General features: G+C 35.6%; 3 protein-coding genes and 1 long non-coding RNA gene across 7 annotated transcripts in view; 2 read left to right on the forward strand and 2 right to left on the reverse strand.

Annotated features, from left to right (window-relative positions):
• The window catches only part of LOC105830998, a 134,211-nt gene extending 120,978 nt beyond the window's left edge, over positions 1-13,233 (reverse strand). Inside the window, exons 1-2 of one of the 2 annotated variants that reach the window (XM_028192775.2) lie at positions 12,959-13,233; positions 6,250-6,894 (exon numbers count right to left, since the gene is read on the reverse strand). The gene's annotated coding sequence lies outside the window, so the exon portion shown is untranslated. Of the gene's footprint in view, positions 1-6,249; positions 6,895-12,958 lie in introns of those variants that run through there. The other variant, XM_012670788.3, reaches the window with a different exon arrangement.
• LOC118645644 lies at positions 9,023-10,982 on the forward strand. Of its 2 annotated transcripts, none has more exons than XM_036287118.1 (6): positions 9,023-9,234; positions 9,372-9,478; positions 9,548-9,865; positions 9,938-10,106; positions 10,194-10,303; positions 10,685-10,982. In XM_036287118.1, exons 2-6 carry the CDS (start codon positions 9,373-9,375, stop codon positions 10,921-10,923), a joined length of 942 nt encoding a protein of 313 aa, XP_036143011.1. In that variant the 5' UTR covers positions 9,023-9,234; position 9,372; the 3' UTR covers positions 10,924-10,982. The 2 variants fall into 2 exon arrangements, with proteins under 2 accessions (XP_036143011.1, XP_036143010.1); XM_036287117.1 differs by having other exon boundaries at positions 9,024-9,234; positions 9,349-9,478.
• Positions 10,921-12,962, reverse strand: LOC118645643 (putative nuclease HARBI1). Its single transcript, XM_036287116.1, has 3 exons — positions 12,182-12,962; positions 11,863-12,100; positions 10,921-11,714 (listed from the first exon to the last, which is right to left on the reverse strand). Exons 1-3 carry the CDS (start codon positions 12,565-12,567, stop codon positions 10,995-10,997), a joined length of 1,344 nt encoding a protein of 447 aa, XP_036143009.1. The 5' UTR covers positions 12,568-12,962; the 3' UTR covers positions 10,921-10,994.
• Positions 13,234-14,993: 1,760 nt separating the features above from the next.
• The window catches only part of LOC114255010, an 88,987-nt gene continuing 85,833 nt past the window's right edge, over positions 14,994-18,147 (forward strand). For both annotated transcript variants that reach the window (XR_004963483.1, XR_004963482.1), the window contains exons 1-3: positions 14,994-16,762; positions 17,361-17,619; positions 17,697-17,892. This is a non-coding gene — a long non-coding RNA (uncharacterized LOC114255010). The remainder of the gene's footprint in view (positions 16,763-17,360; positions 17,620-17,696; positions 17,893-18,147) is intronic.

Here is an 18,147-nt window from a genome sequence, read left to right on the forward strand (position 1 = left end):
GTTTTTATAGGATTTTGGAAGTATAAATATATCTTGTCATAATACTTTATTATACTCCAAACATTAGTAAAAATTTTGTTTTTTACGTTCATAGAAAAATCGTGATACTACTACTACTATAATTTTAAAGCTATTTTACATTTTATAGATGACTTTCAGAAAAAGAAAGACGAATGTTCTAGGTTTTGATCATTTCCAATAATTACATACTGTCAGATTAATGGAATTATAAATAATTGGGTTCTTCTAAGAATAGTGATACGGACAACTCTCTCGATTGTCTGTAACTTCAATTTAAAGCCCAACGTAAATCTGATACCCACTCACGAGTACGATATTACACGCTAAGAGGGAGACAAGAGAAGAGAGGGAGAGAAACTCTCGTTCGCAATTTTGAATTTCACGAGCCTTTGTGGCACCGTCTCTTGTTCCAGGCCGGATCGAATTTACGCATGCATCACTGTGGCATGATGCACTACTAGTGCACTGAAATGCATACTAGTGACACTGGCAGATCTTTTTAAGTTATTGAGACAATAGCACTATTTTGTACTAAATAATGTTTTATTAAAAACTATGTAACAATTTCCGTAATAGCAAATTAATAAGATATTACAATTTGTCATTAAATCGAGCGTATTTTTTAATAATTTTGAGATACTGAAAAAAAGATCATTAACAATACGGAATATTTTAGCTTCGCAATACATCCGGAAGAAAATGCTCGCACATTGCACGTGCAATTGCTGATATCATGCTGGTCACGTGCCATCGGCGAAGAATGACTCTGTTAATAATATAAAACGGAGACACGTGATTCTTTTTCTTGCTCTATTCTTTCTGCAACGTTATCTATAACTTTGTGAACGAAGAGATGAAAACAATCAATGATAAAAACAAAAATTTTTCTTGATATTATGTATTTACATTTTTCTTGCTTTTTCACGATAAATAAATCGTTAACTTGGTGACAAAGATTCTATAATCTTATTCTCTTGTTTTCTTTATTATTAATATACAAATATTTATTATAATCGTACATTATAAAAATACCAAAATTAGTTCTTATTTCCAAAGTCGTGAATATATAATAAATTTAATATCATAAAATTTTATTTTTACAAAATAGTAAATTGTTAAGTTTTTATATTAATTTTTTAAAATATTAGATTAAATTGTTACTTAAAGATATCATTTTATCACACATTTCCTTCTTGAAACCTTCAAAATATAACTGTAATAAATGTTCATAAATGATTTGATGGTAACGGATGATTGCATTATGGAAATGGAAGTTCAAGTTAGAAATGGTTAGGTATGTGTATGCGTGCGCGCCCATATGTGTGTGTGTGTGTGTGTGTGTGTGTGTGTGTGTGTGTGTGTGTGTGTGTGTGTGTGTGTGTGTGTGTTGCAGATAAGATTAGATGTAAGATTACTAGTAAGAGTTGTGAGGCGTGAATACATGTATATGAATATACAATATGGCGAATAGAATAGAAAACAAAATCAAATCGCTAAAGTACATATAGTAAAAAGTATATACTAATATATAAAATATATAAAAATTTAAATATATACATACAGATTTGCAAATAAGTTTGTTGAACTATTCTAAAATAATTATGCAGGATGCTCAAGCAAATTGCTAGAATGTCAAACATTTTTTAGCATTGCTCATTTTTAGCATTGCTTTGAGCATTTTAATTATTTTATAGTCTAACAAAATTATTTTCAAACCTGTACCTAATTAAATTTTTTAGGTACTTTAGCATTCTTTCTGTGTACGTATAGCAAAAAGTATCTAAAAATATCTATTGTAAAGATGTAAATAAAATATGTGTACAAAAAATGGATGTCTTTTTACACTACAGATAAATTAAAAATATTATTTTATTATTCTGTAAATATAAAATGTAAAAGAAAAATTTTTTAATATAGGTACATTTTGAAAACTATTCCTGAAAAAATATTAAAAAGATAAAAAAAAATGCAAAAGTAAAATGTATAAAATTAGAGTCAAACAAATCGCACTAGTTCTATTTGCATTTCTCTGTACGCGATTTTGGTAAATAAACACGACACTAGAACGTAAATTAAAGGATAAATGGTATGCGACATGTCGATGCGACAGTCCTAAGTTTCGGGCCACGAGGGAAACGAGCGCGATAGGGCCCAACACGCTCTCATGTTAAACGATCGAGGATACAGCGCGCCATGCCATCCCGACCGAGAGTTTCGCAATGCTGTTACGGCGCTTCCGGACGAATAAGTAACGAGTTTACGCTCGCAGCTCGCAGGATTTCAATTTCACGTTGAAAACTTATTGGAACGCTATCGTCGTATTCTCCGCTTTCGCTCCTAACAAGTTGCATTGAACGTCATATCTAAAATATAGTTGACTACATTGTACAGGCGAATGAATAATTATGACATAGCGTAGAATTCAAATGAAGTCTTGTCTAACAATTTATAATATTTCTATTGAAATCGAAAAGAAACGCATTTATTTCTTAATATAATACAATGCAAAATACCTTTGCACAAAATCTCTACAATGTTCTTTTGGAATATTTGTAATATACTTTTCACAAAATATATTTTTTGTAATTTTTTTTTACTAGATGCACATATATTTCATGTACATACGTATAGTTCGTATCCTAATCTTTGGAAGTCTTTTTTATTAATTATATTAATTTATTTTACATATAAATTTTACAGAAACTAATGTATTATATTTTTTTAATAATACATACATGTAACACATTTATAATTAAAATAAAAGTTTCGTTTTAAAGATTAAAAAATATATTTTTAAATTATACATATCCAATTACGATTCAACTTTTTATTCTGTGCCAGAGAACTGAAATGCAAAAATTTGGAAAATTCTTTATTTCTACGTTTTTCAAAAACATGTTTCTTTTTAAGATATGTTTAGTACGCCCATACTATCTAAAAGATAAAAGGAAATATCGCATCGCGAATTCTTATTCAAAATATTGATCTTTTCGACGAGCAAGCAAACAGTGGAAACCTGATGCCGTACATGAGATGGATTCAACGATCCTGGAACATCTAATAAAAAAGAAAACATGCAAACAGCTCGTTTTATGATCCGTGATTTAACTCACACAAACATATATTTCTTCTGTTTGCTGTAATAGCTACGTTTTCAAAGCTTTTTTAGCAGAACAATCGATTGCGCTAGTTATCACAAAAAAGTCGGTAAACATTAATCGAATATAAATTTAATATTACTATTTCATGTTAATCTTTATTAAACCATTTATAGTTTTGGATATAAGAAATATTATTAAAAGATATTATGTTAAACAACTATCCATTTACAAAATATTAAATTTTTGTAACAAATTTTCGTGTTTATTGAATCAAAATATTAGTTCATTTCTCATAATTCATTCATCAGAAATTCTTAATTAACGAAGAGTAGAAAGCGCGAAAAGATTTCCAACTCAAAACTTTGCACTCGAATGCGTCGTAAAAATATCTTGACCTCGATAAGCTTATCAAAAACCAGCAATATGCCGTATCATGTGTCGCACTATATCGAGCAAACGCGACCCGAGGAAGTTCTTCCTTTTCGACTTATCTCCGCGAAGAGGATTTTCCAATCCTCCAAGCCTGCCATGATCTCGCTGGTGCGTCCGTGGGACGCTGATAACGAATCGGAGACTGCTCTTTGAAGATTCGATATCTCCGTGAAAGGTATCGACGGGGCCTTCATTAAACCGGTCGAGGAGCGACGTAAGATCGCGAGATGAAATTCTCGCTACAAAACGAAAGATCCATACGATGCGTAACATTCCGGGTAAGGAAAGACAGGAACGGCACGTAAGAGACGGCGACCGAGCCTGGAGATCGCTGCTATCGGAGAATTTTGCAATTTCCGGCTGAATCCGACAATTTCCTTTCGGCGACGCATTCGTCGCACGCGATGCGGAACTTTTCGCACGATCAGCCGATCGGTTGGTCCTAATTTACGTTATGGTCGCGAGTTAAAATTGAAGGGACGAATTCCGGAAGCGGAACGATCGAAGGGCAAACAGCGGAGAAAAAAATTTCAACATTTATCGCGCCTTGAGATTATTGACCGTAAAATTATCGAGTTCTATCGATAACCTGAGCCTCGTTCTCATTTAATTATTTCTCTTTTTCTGAAGTGTCTTTTTTTACAGAAAAAATATGCGAATTAATTAAAATGTAAGTACAGTAATTATAAAATATAAAGCAATACAGTGTTTGTATGTATATGTATATGCGCAAGTACAAAACTTCCCCTTTAATAAATTTGCACCTCACATTAAAATTATGTATGTATTGTGATTGCTGCACGAGAAAGACGGATATTATCGATAAAAAGGAATTAACACTGTCCATCGAGCGAAAGACAGATGCCGATATTTTACTATTGGAAAATTAATTGGATTTTCCCAAATTACTTTCACGAGAATATTAAGAATCCTGCATATCCACTGGATAACTGATCCATTAGATTTACGGCCGTGCTGATAAATCAGTTGGGACAAAGTCCTGAGTACGTCGCTAAGTCAAATTTGATAATATTGGCTATCTTGTGAGAACCAATAAATCGTGAAATTTATGCTGATCCCCTTCAACCCTTTCCTTTCCTCGGCATTGACACGGAAATCCTCGATATATAGTCATGAAAGATTCAAGTTAAACGTTAGGAGTTGTAAACAAAATTCGCAAGAATACCATAATACCGTTCTCCAGGATTGTGATAAACGATCTTCCGCGATATCGCCTATTCTTATGCAAAATACATGTCATTGTCCTATGCATCGGGATGTATATTATGCTCTTTTACATAAAATTGTAAAACGCAACGGAATTATGCCATCTCAAGCGAATAGTTTGTCATTAAACATATATAATGTTATATGTATATATTATGTATGCATAAATAAATATGTAATTTCTATATCCTTCACGATAAGTCAATGTATTCTTGCAATATTTCTTCACGTACTTTTGAAAAGAATACGTCGCAAAAAAAAGAAATCTTAACTAAAATTGCATTATTGAGAATTTTGCATATATTATATATGGAACTATATAACTATAATCATTATACATTACGTTGTTTTGATTGTCATATATTTCTAATGTGCGTATATGTGCACGTCTTCTTTGCGAAAAGATTAGAATTACATGAAGTTTCTCTCGTCTATACATTTTCAAGCTTAATAAATGACCATCGATTAATCATGTAAAACAAAGACAAATGATCGATTAATCATCGTCTTTCAGCTTCTACTATAACAGCATTTTATTTAGGATAATCCAGCAAGTACATAATTGCTCGCATTTGTTCTAAGAAATCTTAATTTGATCAAACCGAATGAAAATCTCATCTCTTTTAATAAATCATAAGATAAAAATTGCTACCATTTTCAATTGTAAGAATTCATTGTGCCTCGAGCTTATTAAAAAAAAAGTATTCCTCCCGTTTCTCATTTTTCCTTTCATACTGGAAGTTAAAATCAACTAAGGACAGCCTTTCACCAATACTTCAAACTTTTATTTCTTTCATTTCTCCTTTATTATTTTCTTATCCAAAACTCACAGACTCACTCACACCATGATACCTTTCTCTATTTTCGCAATTATTTCAACTTAATAGTCTGTGTGATACTTTTCACTCTTCATTACGTTCTTATCGTCTAATTAATCTAATTTATGTCACGTGTTATTATCTACATACAACAACTATCTTTAAGTGCTAATTAATTACAATCCATTAACTAATATTTTCTCTATAAAATTTTCTATAAACTTTACATTCGCCAAATATCTCAACGCACCATTGTAAAGCGCTGATCTTGGCACTAAAAAAAAAACTTAAAAATTGCTATTATTATAGAAACAAAAAAATAATAAAGTTCTACAATTAACAGAAACAAAGAATAGAAAAATGTAAACATTAAGCTTGATTTTCTCTCTCAACATTACATTCAAATATTCTTCTCTCTCGGATAAAAAAATTTCGCTACTTCTAATCTCGCTTAAAAATCAATCCTTAGTTCTCCACTGCATTTGTTATTTCTTCTAATGCAACTAATTACACAGCAGAATGACGAGTGTGACCGACAAATTCTCCATTTCTTCGGCAACTCTCGAAAACTAATTTTCTACGAAATTGGGATTCCTCCTAAATTCACGGGGTACCTAGACGGCAACGGGAATTGCATGTTAATCGCTCACCTTTATCTCGCGTTGCAACTCGTCACGGGCATACCGTCGAGAGGGTGCCCAACTTCCGTCACAGCACGACTAGTAGTCCACTCCCGATCTGCGACTCTTCTCTCGGCGATTATGCGTGTCGCACGGTTGTAACGCACCCCTCTCTCCCGCTCGAAAGATGCGCGACCGATGATGCTGCACCGATATCTATCCGTCCATCGCGACCACCCCCCTCTCTCTCTCTCTCTCTCTTTCTCTTGCTCCTACTCTCTCTTCCTTTCTCTCTCTCTCTCTCTCTCTTCCTTTCTCTTTCCGTTTTCACTTGCTCATTATCCTGCGTTACGCAAAAACCGAATCGAATTCTCTCTTGTCGAATGGACCACCCTATCAAATGTACATATCTCTTGCCATCTTAGATTTTTGCGTCCCACAGAATGTGAACGACTCTCGGGACCGACCGGCACCAACTGAACTCCTGCCGAACGGCAACCCGGAGGACGACGTTCGTGCTCCTGCGCCCCGCAACCCTTGCCGAACGACGCAGCGCTGGGCGTCCTCTGGCACAGATTATTTCAAGAGTGAATCAACACGAGGCTGATAACGTAGAATTCCTGCGTCGATACGGTCCTATCAGCATCGCATAATTCTCGTCCAATGTCTCAGAACCTACATTTACATAGATAGATTAATTGTTGTATGTAAACGTATATATCATTTACTTACTATAATTAACATTAGTTCACATTGAAATCGAATCATGGTTATAATATTATATCATTATTATATATTAATTATTTTCAAAAATTTCAACTTGACCATTTTTGCAAATGTAGATTTTAATTACTGATTGAAGGCCGAAAGTTTTCAAGAAACTTTAATCTATACAAATGGATACGTTGTAGTAATATTAATTTGTCATATATTAATTGTTTCCAGAATTTGACATTTTCTATATTAGCTGAGATTTCTATATTAACAGAGTAAAACTTTTCTTTTACTGACTATTGGTATAACTATGTTTATCGACAGAGTAAATCAAAATATAGTATGCTCGTACTCCGATAAGTGGCACCAGTCGATAGAATTAAATGATACAATTGATTCAGTCAAATATTAATAAAAATAAGAAAAAAGTATAATAAATATAAATTTAATGACAATGCGTGCGCGCGCGCGCGCGTGTGTGTGTGTGTGCAAAAAAATATTAAGTATATTATTAAAATATCAATTATATAAGACAAAAAAAGGAAAGAGAGAAAAAAGAATGCATTAATTAATTAGGAATAAATGTATAACACTTATGTAGAGAGAATGTAATATTGATTATATTATTATACTATAATATGTAATATTGATTACAACATTGACTAAAAATATGTTAGCCATAAAGAACAAGAGAAGATATATGTTAAAGATTTATAAAAAATAAGCTTGAAATATATTCCGATTTAAAAATTGACAAAATCAATATTATTACATTTTATAAAAAGTCCAATAACTTATAATTTTTGTTTTCACTGTATTTAATTTTACAGTTGTATTTGGTCTTATACATTTACCCTGTTTTTGTATGCTAGAGAACAAGAGAAAATGTATTAGTGGACATTTTTATGGGAATATTCTACATCGCGATCAAGTTTAAAAATGTTACGACACACTCGTCGCTAGAACGCATTCGTTATCAATTGAAGCGCATAAAATATTAAACCGTCAGTATAATATTGTCGTAACGTAACGGTGCATTAACGTATATTTATATTATGGATATTAACGGCATCTAAATATCAGAGTCACATATCGCTTGAATCTAAAAAGTTAAAAAAGTAAGTTATTGCAAGTTAATGTTTTTCAAAACTAAATTGAGTTAAAGTTAATAGCTCATAAAATTAATTTAGTTATATATTAAAAGTTATATGAGCAAAAAACTAATTCAGTTAAGATTGAATTAACTCCAGTTAAATTAAGAGCTAATTTTGAAAGGCATTATTTACATTAAATTAAAATGTCATATAATTTTTTTAAAATTAGATTATTAGAAACAATTATAATATAGATTATCAAATACAAAATTCTTTTGTAGATTAAGTTTATATAAGATTACAAGAACATTTTTATGTCAGAATACATTTTTTATTATAATTTTATCTTTTACACACAGATAAATTTTTAACTTCAACAAAATTAATAAGTTAAAGTTGGTGTGCTTTTAAAATAACTAATTAGAGCAACAAATTCACTAGATTAAGTTAAAAGTTATTAACTCTTCAACTTTATTGTTTAACTTTTAACGTTTTTCTACTGAACCCTACCCGAAGGATATATCGGTTAGCTCTTGCACACATTTTTAGATCGCGATACCGTCTATTGCCTCATTATTGCGTTATCACGCAGCAATCCGAATTCGTAACAGATAGAGCTAAAATGGCTTCACAATTAAACTTTTCGAGGCCGGGAGAGAATTTTAACTCGACTCTGTCTTTAATTATCCGTCGTGAGGAAATATTTGCGCGGCAATAATCGCGGCCAAATGTTCATTAACTCCCGACGCCGGGCTTACTTTTGTCCTCCCGGCCCGCAGGATCACCATGAGGAAATGGAGAAAACACACTCTGTTTCCCGTCGAACGCGATTCATAATTCATGACTCGTTACGTCTACTCCATACTACGAGGGGGGTGACTCGAGGCGACATCGGGGAAGGGGGGGGGGCCCTTATGCATATTGATACTTTCGCGAGAGAGAGAGAGTGAGAGCTAACTCTTTCCCTTCCCCCCTCCCCCTCCCGCCATCCTTCTTTCCCGCCGAACACTTAAGGTGCGAATTCATGCAGCGAGAAATCGCTGGCGACTTTCCCCCTCCACATAGACATTGTGTGGTAGCGACAAATCGTCGGAAGTTCGTCCTGTCCGAACAGCATCGACAAGTCGCCACATCGTGCCTTTCAAAGAGCAATATTTGAATATTCACGGGGGAAAAGAGAAAAAGGGGCAATATGAATAATTGCGAGGTTAGTATAACATCAAAAATATTAATAAACTGATTAATTATTATATTATATTTGCTTGTGTTTACAACCGCGTATATCTAACCTATAATTTGAGAACATAATTTTGATTTTTAGTTAACTGTAGTTTATACCTGCAGTATGTGCGAAACAATTTGTCGTTCAGACGAGATTAAAGATCATCCCTGTTTGGAAGGATTTACAAGATACATTATAGATCAAAATAATTATTTTCATCCGCAGTGCGGTAAGTATAGTGAAATTACTGCAGATGCTAAATGTTAGATTATGTGTTTATATCTTCATATTTTTACAGATGATGGATCGATTATTAGAAAAAGTCTTATTGGAGGACAAGAGGTTTTTGTCGAAGAACAAACCGAACAGGAAGAAGCTGAGCAGGAAGAAGCCGAGCAAGAAGAAAGCGATCAGCTAGTAGATACGAATGTCGAGGGTGACTGTTGGAACAGCAATCGTCCGATGAATCTTTTAACGAGGAAACTACATAATGAAGAGATTCTTATAGAGGAAGTACGGAAACGACCACCTCTTTGGAATTTTAAATTACACATTTCCGAAAGGAGCGCCCGTACTAAGGAGAAACTATGGAAAGAGATTGCTGTTAGCATGAAAGGTATAACATTTTTTAATTGAGGCATGAGAGCCATATCTGTTATAAATGTATTTATCACGTTTTTTATCTTAGGAGAAATGACTGTAGCGCAAATAAAAAAGAAGTGGAAGTCATTGTCCGATATGTTCAGGAGACATCGCAAAGGTAACATTCAGCCTAGTGGTTCTGCGGCAGCCAAAAAGGTTAAATGGATCCACTACGAAAGGCTTAGTTTTCTACATGACATGCAACTTGAAAACGTGTACGTAAATGCACTCTCATACGTTTTATATAAATGTAGTTTGTACAGCGGTTAAAATGTTATTATTTTAACTTCTTTCTCTTTTAGGACAATATCAAACATTGCCGATCTCTCCAACAGTCCGGATGTTTCGCAAAACAGCACAGAAACATATGACCACAGTAGCAGTACATCGCAAAATAGTAGACGTAGATCACGTAAGAATATTTCAATTATAATTGAATTAATTACTGTTTAAAAAATGCATGCACTAAAATTACTAATTATGACGTTCTTATATTTTTAATAAATGTTAGTTTTGTAGAAAACATTTATAACATTGTACTGAAACAATTGTTACAATAAATAATTTTATTGTAACAAATGTTTTAATGTAATGTTTAAATAAATATAGTATATTTATAATTAAAAATACACATTTACCATAACTAAATATTTTTAAGAAAATAGTTAAGAAATATTATAATTGACTGCCAGTACTGAAAATCTATAGTTCACGTATACTGTAAATTTTTAGTACTGGTAGTCAATTTTGAAATACAGCCATTGTCAGTTAAAAAATAACAAATTGATTTCAGAAAGTGACTCGGGGCGCGAGAGGTCGGTCGAGCCTGGAGCCATTATGGACAGAGTGGAGGAATTGATGAATGAACCTGTTTTGGTTGATGTAACCGGAGGCCTGCCTAACGATGAATTCACTGAGTTCGGAATGATTGTCGCCTCTAAGCTGCGAGCTCTCAGTGCGGATGCGAGTGAATTGGGAATGATTGAAATATTGAAGCTTTTGCGTGAAATAAGAAAAAACGACCAAAAGTAGATTTTTTAAGAATATTTTTATATTTTTTAATATTTTTATAATAAAACATGTTAATAAGATATGCAAATCAATTATTTGTGTCTATTAAATTGCCACGGTATTGATCCTTCATTACAAAAATAATCGCGAAATTCATCACGAATTGCCATGCAGTATCGAGTACTTGTGTTGGTTCCACAATTAGTAATGTCTTGAAATGCGCATCCATCCTCCATTATTCTCCGCCAAGTACCTGGTTGAAAAGTATTTAGATCTACGCTTTCTTCGTCGATCATATTTAGGGGGACATAAATATTTCTTCCGATGTCTTCTTTTCGGAGCCAGTTATGCAAACACACTGTTGCTTGCACGATTGATATAGCAGTTTGTGGCAGAGCAATAATCGGTTTACGATACACTCGCCATTGACTCGCTAAAATACCAAATGTATTCTCGACCATTCTTCTTGCACGACTTAACCGATAGTTAAAAATGTCCTGCTGCGGAGTCAATCCATTTTTGCCTGGGTAGGGTCTAAGCAGATATGGTTTTAAAGGAAAAGCCTCGTCTCCCACAAGAATGAATGGTAGAGTTCGTCCATTTTCAACAGCTGCTGGTTTCGGCACATTCATGCGTTGAGAGTCAAAATTTCTCCCTATAACACTGTCTCCAAAAATTCCGCCATCACTTCGTCGGCCGTATGCTCCGATGTCCACAAATCGGATAATATAATTTGCATCACAAATACACAATAAAACAATGCTGTGCGATTGTTTGTAATTGAAATAGGTGGAACCGGCATTATTGGGACACTGAAATAATATCGAATGGTTATTTCAAATAATGCAGCGTAATGGATTTTTAAAATATTTTGGGTAAAGAGTATACATTGCTTATAAAGGATATTATCACTCTAATTCTTGTTACGTCAGAGATAAATATTTCTAAAAAAATACAAACCTGTATGGTCACATGTTTGCCATCAATGGCGCCAATGCAGTGGGCAAAATTTGTTTTATCCTTGAAGTCCTGCGCAATATCTAACCACTCTGTTTCAGTTAATGCAGGTGGTAAAACTAGTGGATGTAAGATATCCCAAATCGCTTTGCACGTCTCTCCAATTATGTTGTTTGCTGTGCTAACTCCTACGAGGTATTGGTATGACATTGAGATCATCGAATCACCAGATGCAAGATATCTGAAACATTGAGAACATAGAAGCAAACACTAAACATATTTTTGTACTATTACATATTATATATAATAAAACGTAACAAACCTTAATGTTAACGCCAAGCGTTCTTTAGGTCCTATGCACTCTCGAACAACATTCATTTTTTGCAATTGTGCTCCAACTAATAACAACAGTTCTTCTAACTGTGTTGCTGACATTCGAAAATAGTTATAATAACGTATGCCATCTTCCAACGTCAGTTTAGGAATGGACACATGAAAGAAGCTATGCTTCTGACGGTCTTTTAAGTATGGAGCTACCCAATACTGCTTCTTTTTGTACTTTCGCTTCTTTTGTATTTTTTGCAACTCCAACATTACAGCAGTTGCAATCGCTATCCGTCGCTTCTTGATGGTTTTTGTTATCGCTATTTTCAAATTATTTGCACACTGAGTGGTATACACCCCGTTTGTACGTACTGTCACCTTCATTTTTACTCACTACTTTTTATTTTTTATTACAATAATTATTTCTCTGCAATAACCTATAACTGACATTAAAGTCGCTAGCGATTTGTCGTCACATGAATATGTACCGGGAGAAAAGCGACGAATACTTGTCGCTGGCGTCACTTTTCCCCCACTTCTCCCAAGTCGCCAGCGATTTCTCGCTGCATGAATTCGCACCTTTAGACGTCGTGCTCGGTGTTGTCGCACGAGATGTTTGCGCATAATTCCACTCATCGTGTTTAGATATCCGGGTGTTCGTTCGCGTGCCCCCGGGAAATGTTTGCGCAATCCCTCCGATGACGTGCTCCCTCCCGCCCTTTTCTCTCCGGGCCGATAAGTTAACCGATAAATACTTCGCTTCGTGTTATCTTACCTCGACTGCTTTCTTCCTCCTTTCCTCTCTCGACAATGTTTTAGCAGCAGCGACGGAGTGCGGGGGGGGGGGAGGCGGCCGGGAACGGCAAAATCCGCGAACGAGACGATTCTCGGCGCCATTTCCTCCAGGGCGCCGTTAACCGAAGCTCCAACCGAACGCCACGATCAACGCGATGTCCCATCTCGGCGACAGGTGCTTTCTTCGACTCCTCGCGAAACAAACGCGCGGCGCACGCTTCGGCACTCCCGTCGTACGTACGCGTCTTGTACATACTCGCACTTCCGTCGGTCATACCGATATTACCGATACCGATATTACCAGCAATCCTCCCGACTCGCGCTCGCTGGGGTGCGTTCCAAAATGCAACCTTGATTACTATACCGCGTTCCAAAATTATAGAATTGATTACCAATGGTAGGATTATGTCGTTCTAAAACTCATAATTAGTTGACCACGAAGATAACTTTCTTACCTCATAAAATTGAGAGGTTATTGTGGTTACCCAACCTCAAATAACCCATCGCTTTTACCTGGAGTAACCTTTACTTTTGGTTATTAGGGTTACAAGGTTAATTTTGGAACGCACCCCTGGAAGGGCTCATCGCCCGATTTGTACGATTAGACACGCCAGTGGCGTTTGTTTACAAACACACTCGAAACTATGCAGCGTGCGCCTGCAAGCGCAGGACTCGCCTACCGTACACTTATTCCGAGACGTGACGTGGTAATCTAGCGTCACGTCCGTTCGTCGACGAGCGACACGAACTTGGCGACGATCATCGAGCAACTTCCCGCCGTTTCGTATTCTCTCTCTCCCTCGGTTCTCTCAGCACGATTCACACGGCACACATGAAGTATCGTTGTGATCAACGATATGCGATTCGACGGTGCTATTTGCACGGTCAAATTCAGTCCCAGGAGAGAATTGTCGTTTGTAAAACGCAAGACAGAGAAAGAGAAAGAGAGAGAGAGAGAGAGAGAGAGAAAGAGAGAGACACCGACATAAAATTCGAATATGTACACAATAGGAAACATTTTCAATTTATGTTCAAATCGGTTCTTGTTAAATTTTTCGTTTTGAATTTTCAACATGTTCAAGTGTTAATTTAATAAAATGTGATTTGTATATTTTATGTTACATTGATATTCAGTTTTACGTTACATTTTTTAATGGTAATACAACACAATTTACAGATAAATAAAAAAACTAACATAAAAATAATGTAGTTTTGAAACATAAAATCTAAGTTTAATGTATGTGTCAATATATTATAAATATGCTTCTACACTGTTTCCATTGTATCGAAGTGTTGCATTTTTAGCGTGAATTCTTTACATAATATTTATGCTGTTTTACATCATAATTGTTTTCTGTATTGTATTAAATTAACACAAGAATTTGAGTGGACGTTGCAAACATGCAATATATGTTAAATTTAACACTAATGTTTCAACTATGTGCGATTTCGATTATGTGATATGCCCGACATTTGAGACTAAACACGAACGCGAGAGAACGACAACTTCAGCGTGATTTCTAATCAACGCGACGCGCGAAATTAAACATATACGAGATTTAGAGAGATAATTAATAATAATACTTCGATACGAGACGACACGCGACGATCTCATGTCATTCATTTAACACACGCGAGCACTTTTAATTACGTACACGATTTCCATGAAGAGCGAAATGCAGCCAGCGAGAGTTTTCACCCCGATTCTCGATTACGGCACGAAATAACAGAGGGCTCAACAACGAAATGTTACATCGATTACGTGACTTCGTGCGACATTTTCAAACGATACGTTTCAACCGTTAGTTTCATTGAATTCAGGTTTTGATATTGTAAAAATCTCGCACTTCGTGATGACGTAACACGTAAATTAACGTAAGGCACAGTTTTTTGCATTCTAGAAATGAAATCCTTCGAATTTTGATTTAGATTTCCTTTTGTGTGTGTGTGTATGTGTGCGACAATTTTAATTTTTGTGAAAGACAAGAAGAGGAAAGAAAATACTGACAATTCCTTTCGAAATCACTCTATTTTATTTTGTACATTTTGCTCGTTCGATTTTCACGAAACTTAGTCTACGAGATAATTTGATGATGTTATATTCAAATCTCGTTGAGGTCAAGAAAACAAAATCCAAAATGATCAATCCAATAGAATACACATAAACTGAATTTTTTAAAAATAATTTTATTTTCATAAAAACTTAATTTTAGAACATTTTTAGTACTGCTACTAAATAACATTAAGTTTTGTTTCGTTAGAAATTCTGTAAGCGTATCAACACTTCCAAACTCTAATTATGAATCCTATGGCACAAGTTTAAATCTTAACATTTTCAGATTACATTCTAATTCGAACGATTTCAAGACCCTCTTAAAACCAAGTTTTATAATAATACTCGGATTATTTCTTAAGAATTTCGTCCGTATTGGATTCTGAATTTTAGATTATTTCTGATGTGAAAATCAGCGATCTCGAAAATTTTCAGAAAAAAACACAAGACCTTTCCGTCAATTATTTAATTAAAATGCCCTGTCCTCAAAGGATTAACAACTTAATAAAAAGTTGACGATAACGCGGTGCACGCTAGCAGTTTATTCAAAATTATTGGATCCCGGTGACACAAGCGTGCTTTTATTTTTACATTTCACTCCTTCGCTTTGTTCCGCATTTTTCAATACTCGCGCGCGCGCGAGCGAGCGCTCGAAATGACGCGCTGCATTCAGTTGGTATTCACGAAACGCTGCCGGTCAATTTTCGCCCAACGCTTTCCCACGAACGGGAACCGATTAAACAGCGTGTGTGTAACGTAGTAAGTAATTAATGCCCAATAAAGTTAATGCGATCGTGGAATACTATTCTCTCCTAAGCACTCCGCGAGTGCGAAGTTGTCGCCGCGCCACGGAATTGTAAGTAGCGTCCACCCACTCGCTGTAACACGGGCAGCGCGCGCGGTACGCGCGACCTTAACCTTACTCGACCTCAACCGTGTCGCATCGTGTCGTCGCCGCGCTACGCGTGGCTACGAAAATAAACGACGGGGGTGTGTGCCGAATCGTCGTCCGGCTCCTCGGGCAATAATCGGTCACTCGTCCTGTTGTCGGTGCAATGTAATCTCGACACCTCGCGTCGTTCGTTCGTCTCGTAATTCCGCGAGCGTCCAAAGGGCGACTCTAGCATACGTAAAGTGCCGAATATTGTAGAATGTAGATATATCTCGTGTGGTATGCGATAACGACGGTTAATTCCTTCCTCGTTTTCGAGAATACGTCGATCGTGTGGAGTACGCGATCGGGACTCATGCATGTACACGTCTTTCTTGTGTTTCATAACCTCCGAGAACGTACGGTATACAGTGAGCCTACGGAATATTCGTACGGAGAAATATTTTTTAAAATCTTGTTTTTATAGAGCAAACGTTAGATACTCGGCAATATATTAATAACTCGATAGAGAAAGAGCAGGAGAATCGTATACATATTTTTACGCGTACTTGTTAACCTTAAAATGCTGATGCTATTGAATAATATGCATTATATACAGTGTTAGTATTGACACGTAAATTTTAACTTAAAATTCCGACTTAAAATCTGTTGACGTAAAACTTGAATATAGCTTGGCATATCTTAGCGATCAGAAACGGTGCTTATTACACAGTTTTGGAAAATTTGTTAAATTAAATTTAATACAGCTGCACGCCCTCCACTCAAATTTTTCTTAATTGAATGTAAGACGAATATGTTAAAGAAAAAGTAAATATTGATACAATGTAGGAACAGATTGTGTAAGTACATTTCCTCAGTAAAATTAACATTTATAATATGTTGACACGTACATTTTACTCATTTATTTTAGAATTAACGTTTGAAAACTACATTATTTTTATATTATTTGTTCACTTACCTACAAATTATATTATTTTGACATTGAGAAATGTTGAAAATTTAACAAAATATTTAAATGGCATAATTACATTATATTAAATTAACAGTCTGTTATGTTAAAGATTCAGCATGAAAATTTTAACAATTACGTCTAATTTTTACACAAATACCAGTTTCTTATTGTGTGGGATAAGATCATACACAGAAAAAATATAGCAAAAATTATTAGTAATTTGACCAAATCATGGCTCAAGAAAGAAGTTATAAAAATGTTTACTATGTTTTTCATTAAATTGCCGTATTTACATCACTTACAATATAATTCTGAAATTTTTTATGATCCGTGGCTATCATACATAGTAATTTTTAATATAAAATTGTCTTCATGTATAAGATAGAAATAAAAGAAAGGAATAGAATATGCAGATTATACGTGAAATTAATCGTTATAGGATCACTAAATCGCGAATTAATGTGTGTGTTTATATATATTTCCAGAAATATAGGGTTAAAAAAAGTCTACGAATACTTCGTAAACATACACACGGAGAGTGTCGATCCGAATCGTCATAACAATCTGGTCGCTCGTCGAGCATGAATCGTGCGATTGTGGAAGACCGACAAACGTGCACGTATACAAACGAAGTATCGAAGTGCGAGAAGTTGCCCGGCACTTGACGCCACGTTCACGCCGTTCGTCAGCGAACGACGGCACGCTAACCGTCCGCGACTCGCGTTGCGTACTGGGAAGTACGAGGTAAAGGAAGTGAAGACGTGTTTCGGTGAGTTCTCTCTCGCATTTCACGCATTAAGACGAATGTTGTGTGCCCACAGGTATCAAGACTACGTGAACACGAACAATGGGCGACGGCAGTCATTCATAACGATCCAGTGAATCTCTTGGTGTCGCGGGGCTCGCAAATTTCACGTCGGTCTTGTGTCGTTCCGTCTTGACCGTCAAAAGGGAAATCTGACGAGCGTATATGAAGAGGAACGCATTCATCGGGATTGCTATGAAACCGTGAGACTGGTAATTATATTAACGCTGGTCCGAGATCGCGATCGATTCGAAGTGAATACCGATAGGAGTGCGAGCCGCGGATTTTCACGACCCGTTGAGTCGATCGGGCGGCGAGTTGGACGCCATGTTGGCATCTTCGTGTCGAATGCAAAGGAGAGTGAGTGCAAACGCTCCGTGTTGCCTCGCGTCTCTGTTTCGCGCGCGTTCGCCAAAAAAGTGCCAGAGTCGCGAGCAAACGCGTTTCCGGGAGTGCCGAATCCATGT

This window comes from Monomorium pharaonis, chromosome 5, assembly GCF_013373865.1.
Source record: "Monomorium pharaonis isolate MP-MQ-018 chromosome 5, ASM1337386v2, whole genome shotgun sequence".
In the NCBI taxonomy this organism is placed as follows: Eukaryota; Metazoa; Arthropoda; class Insecta; order Hymenoptera; family Formicidae; genus Monomorium; species Monomorium pharaonis.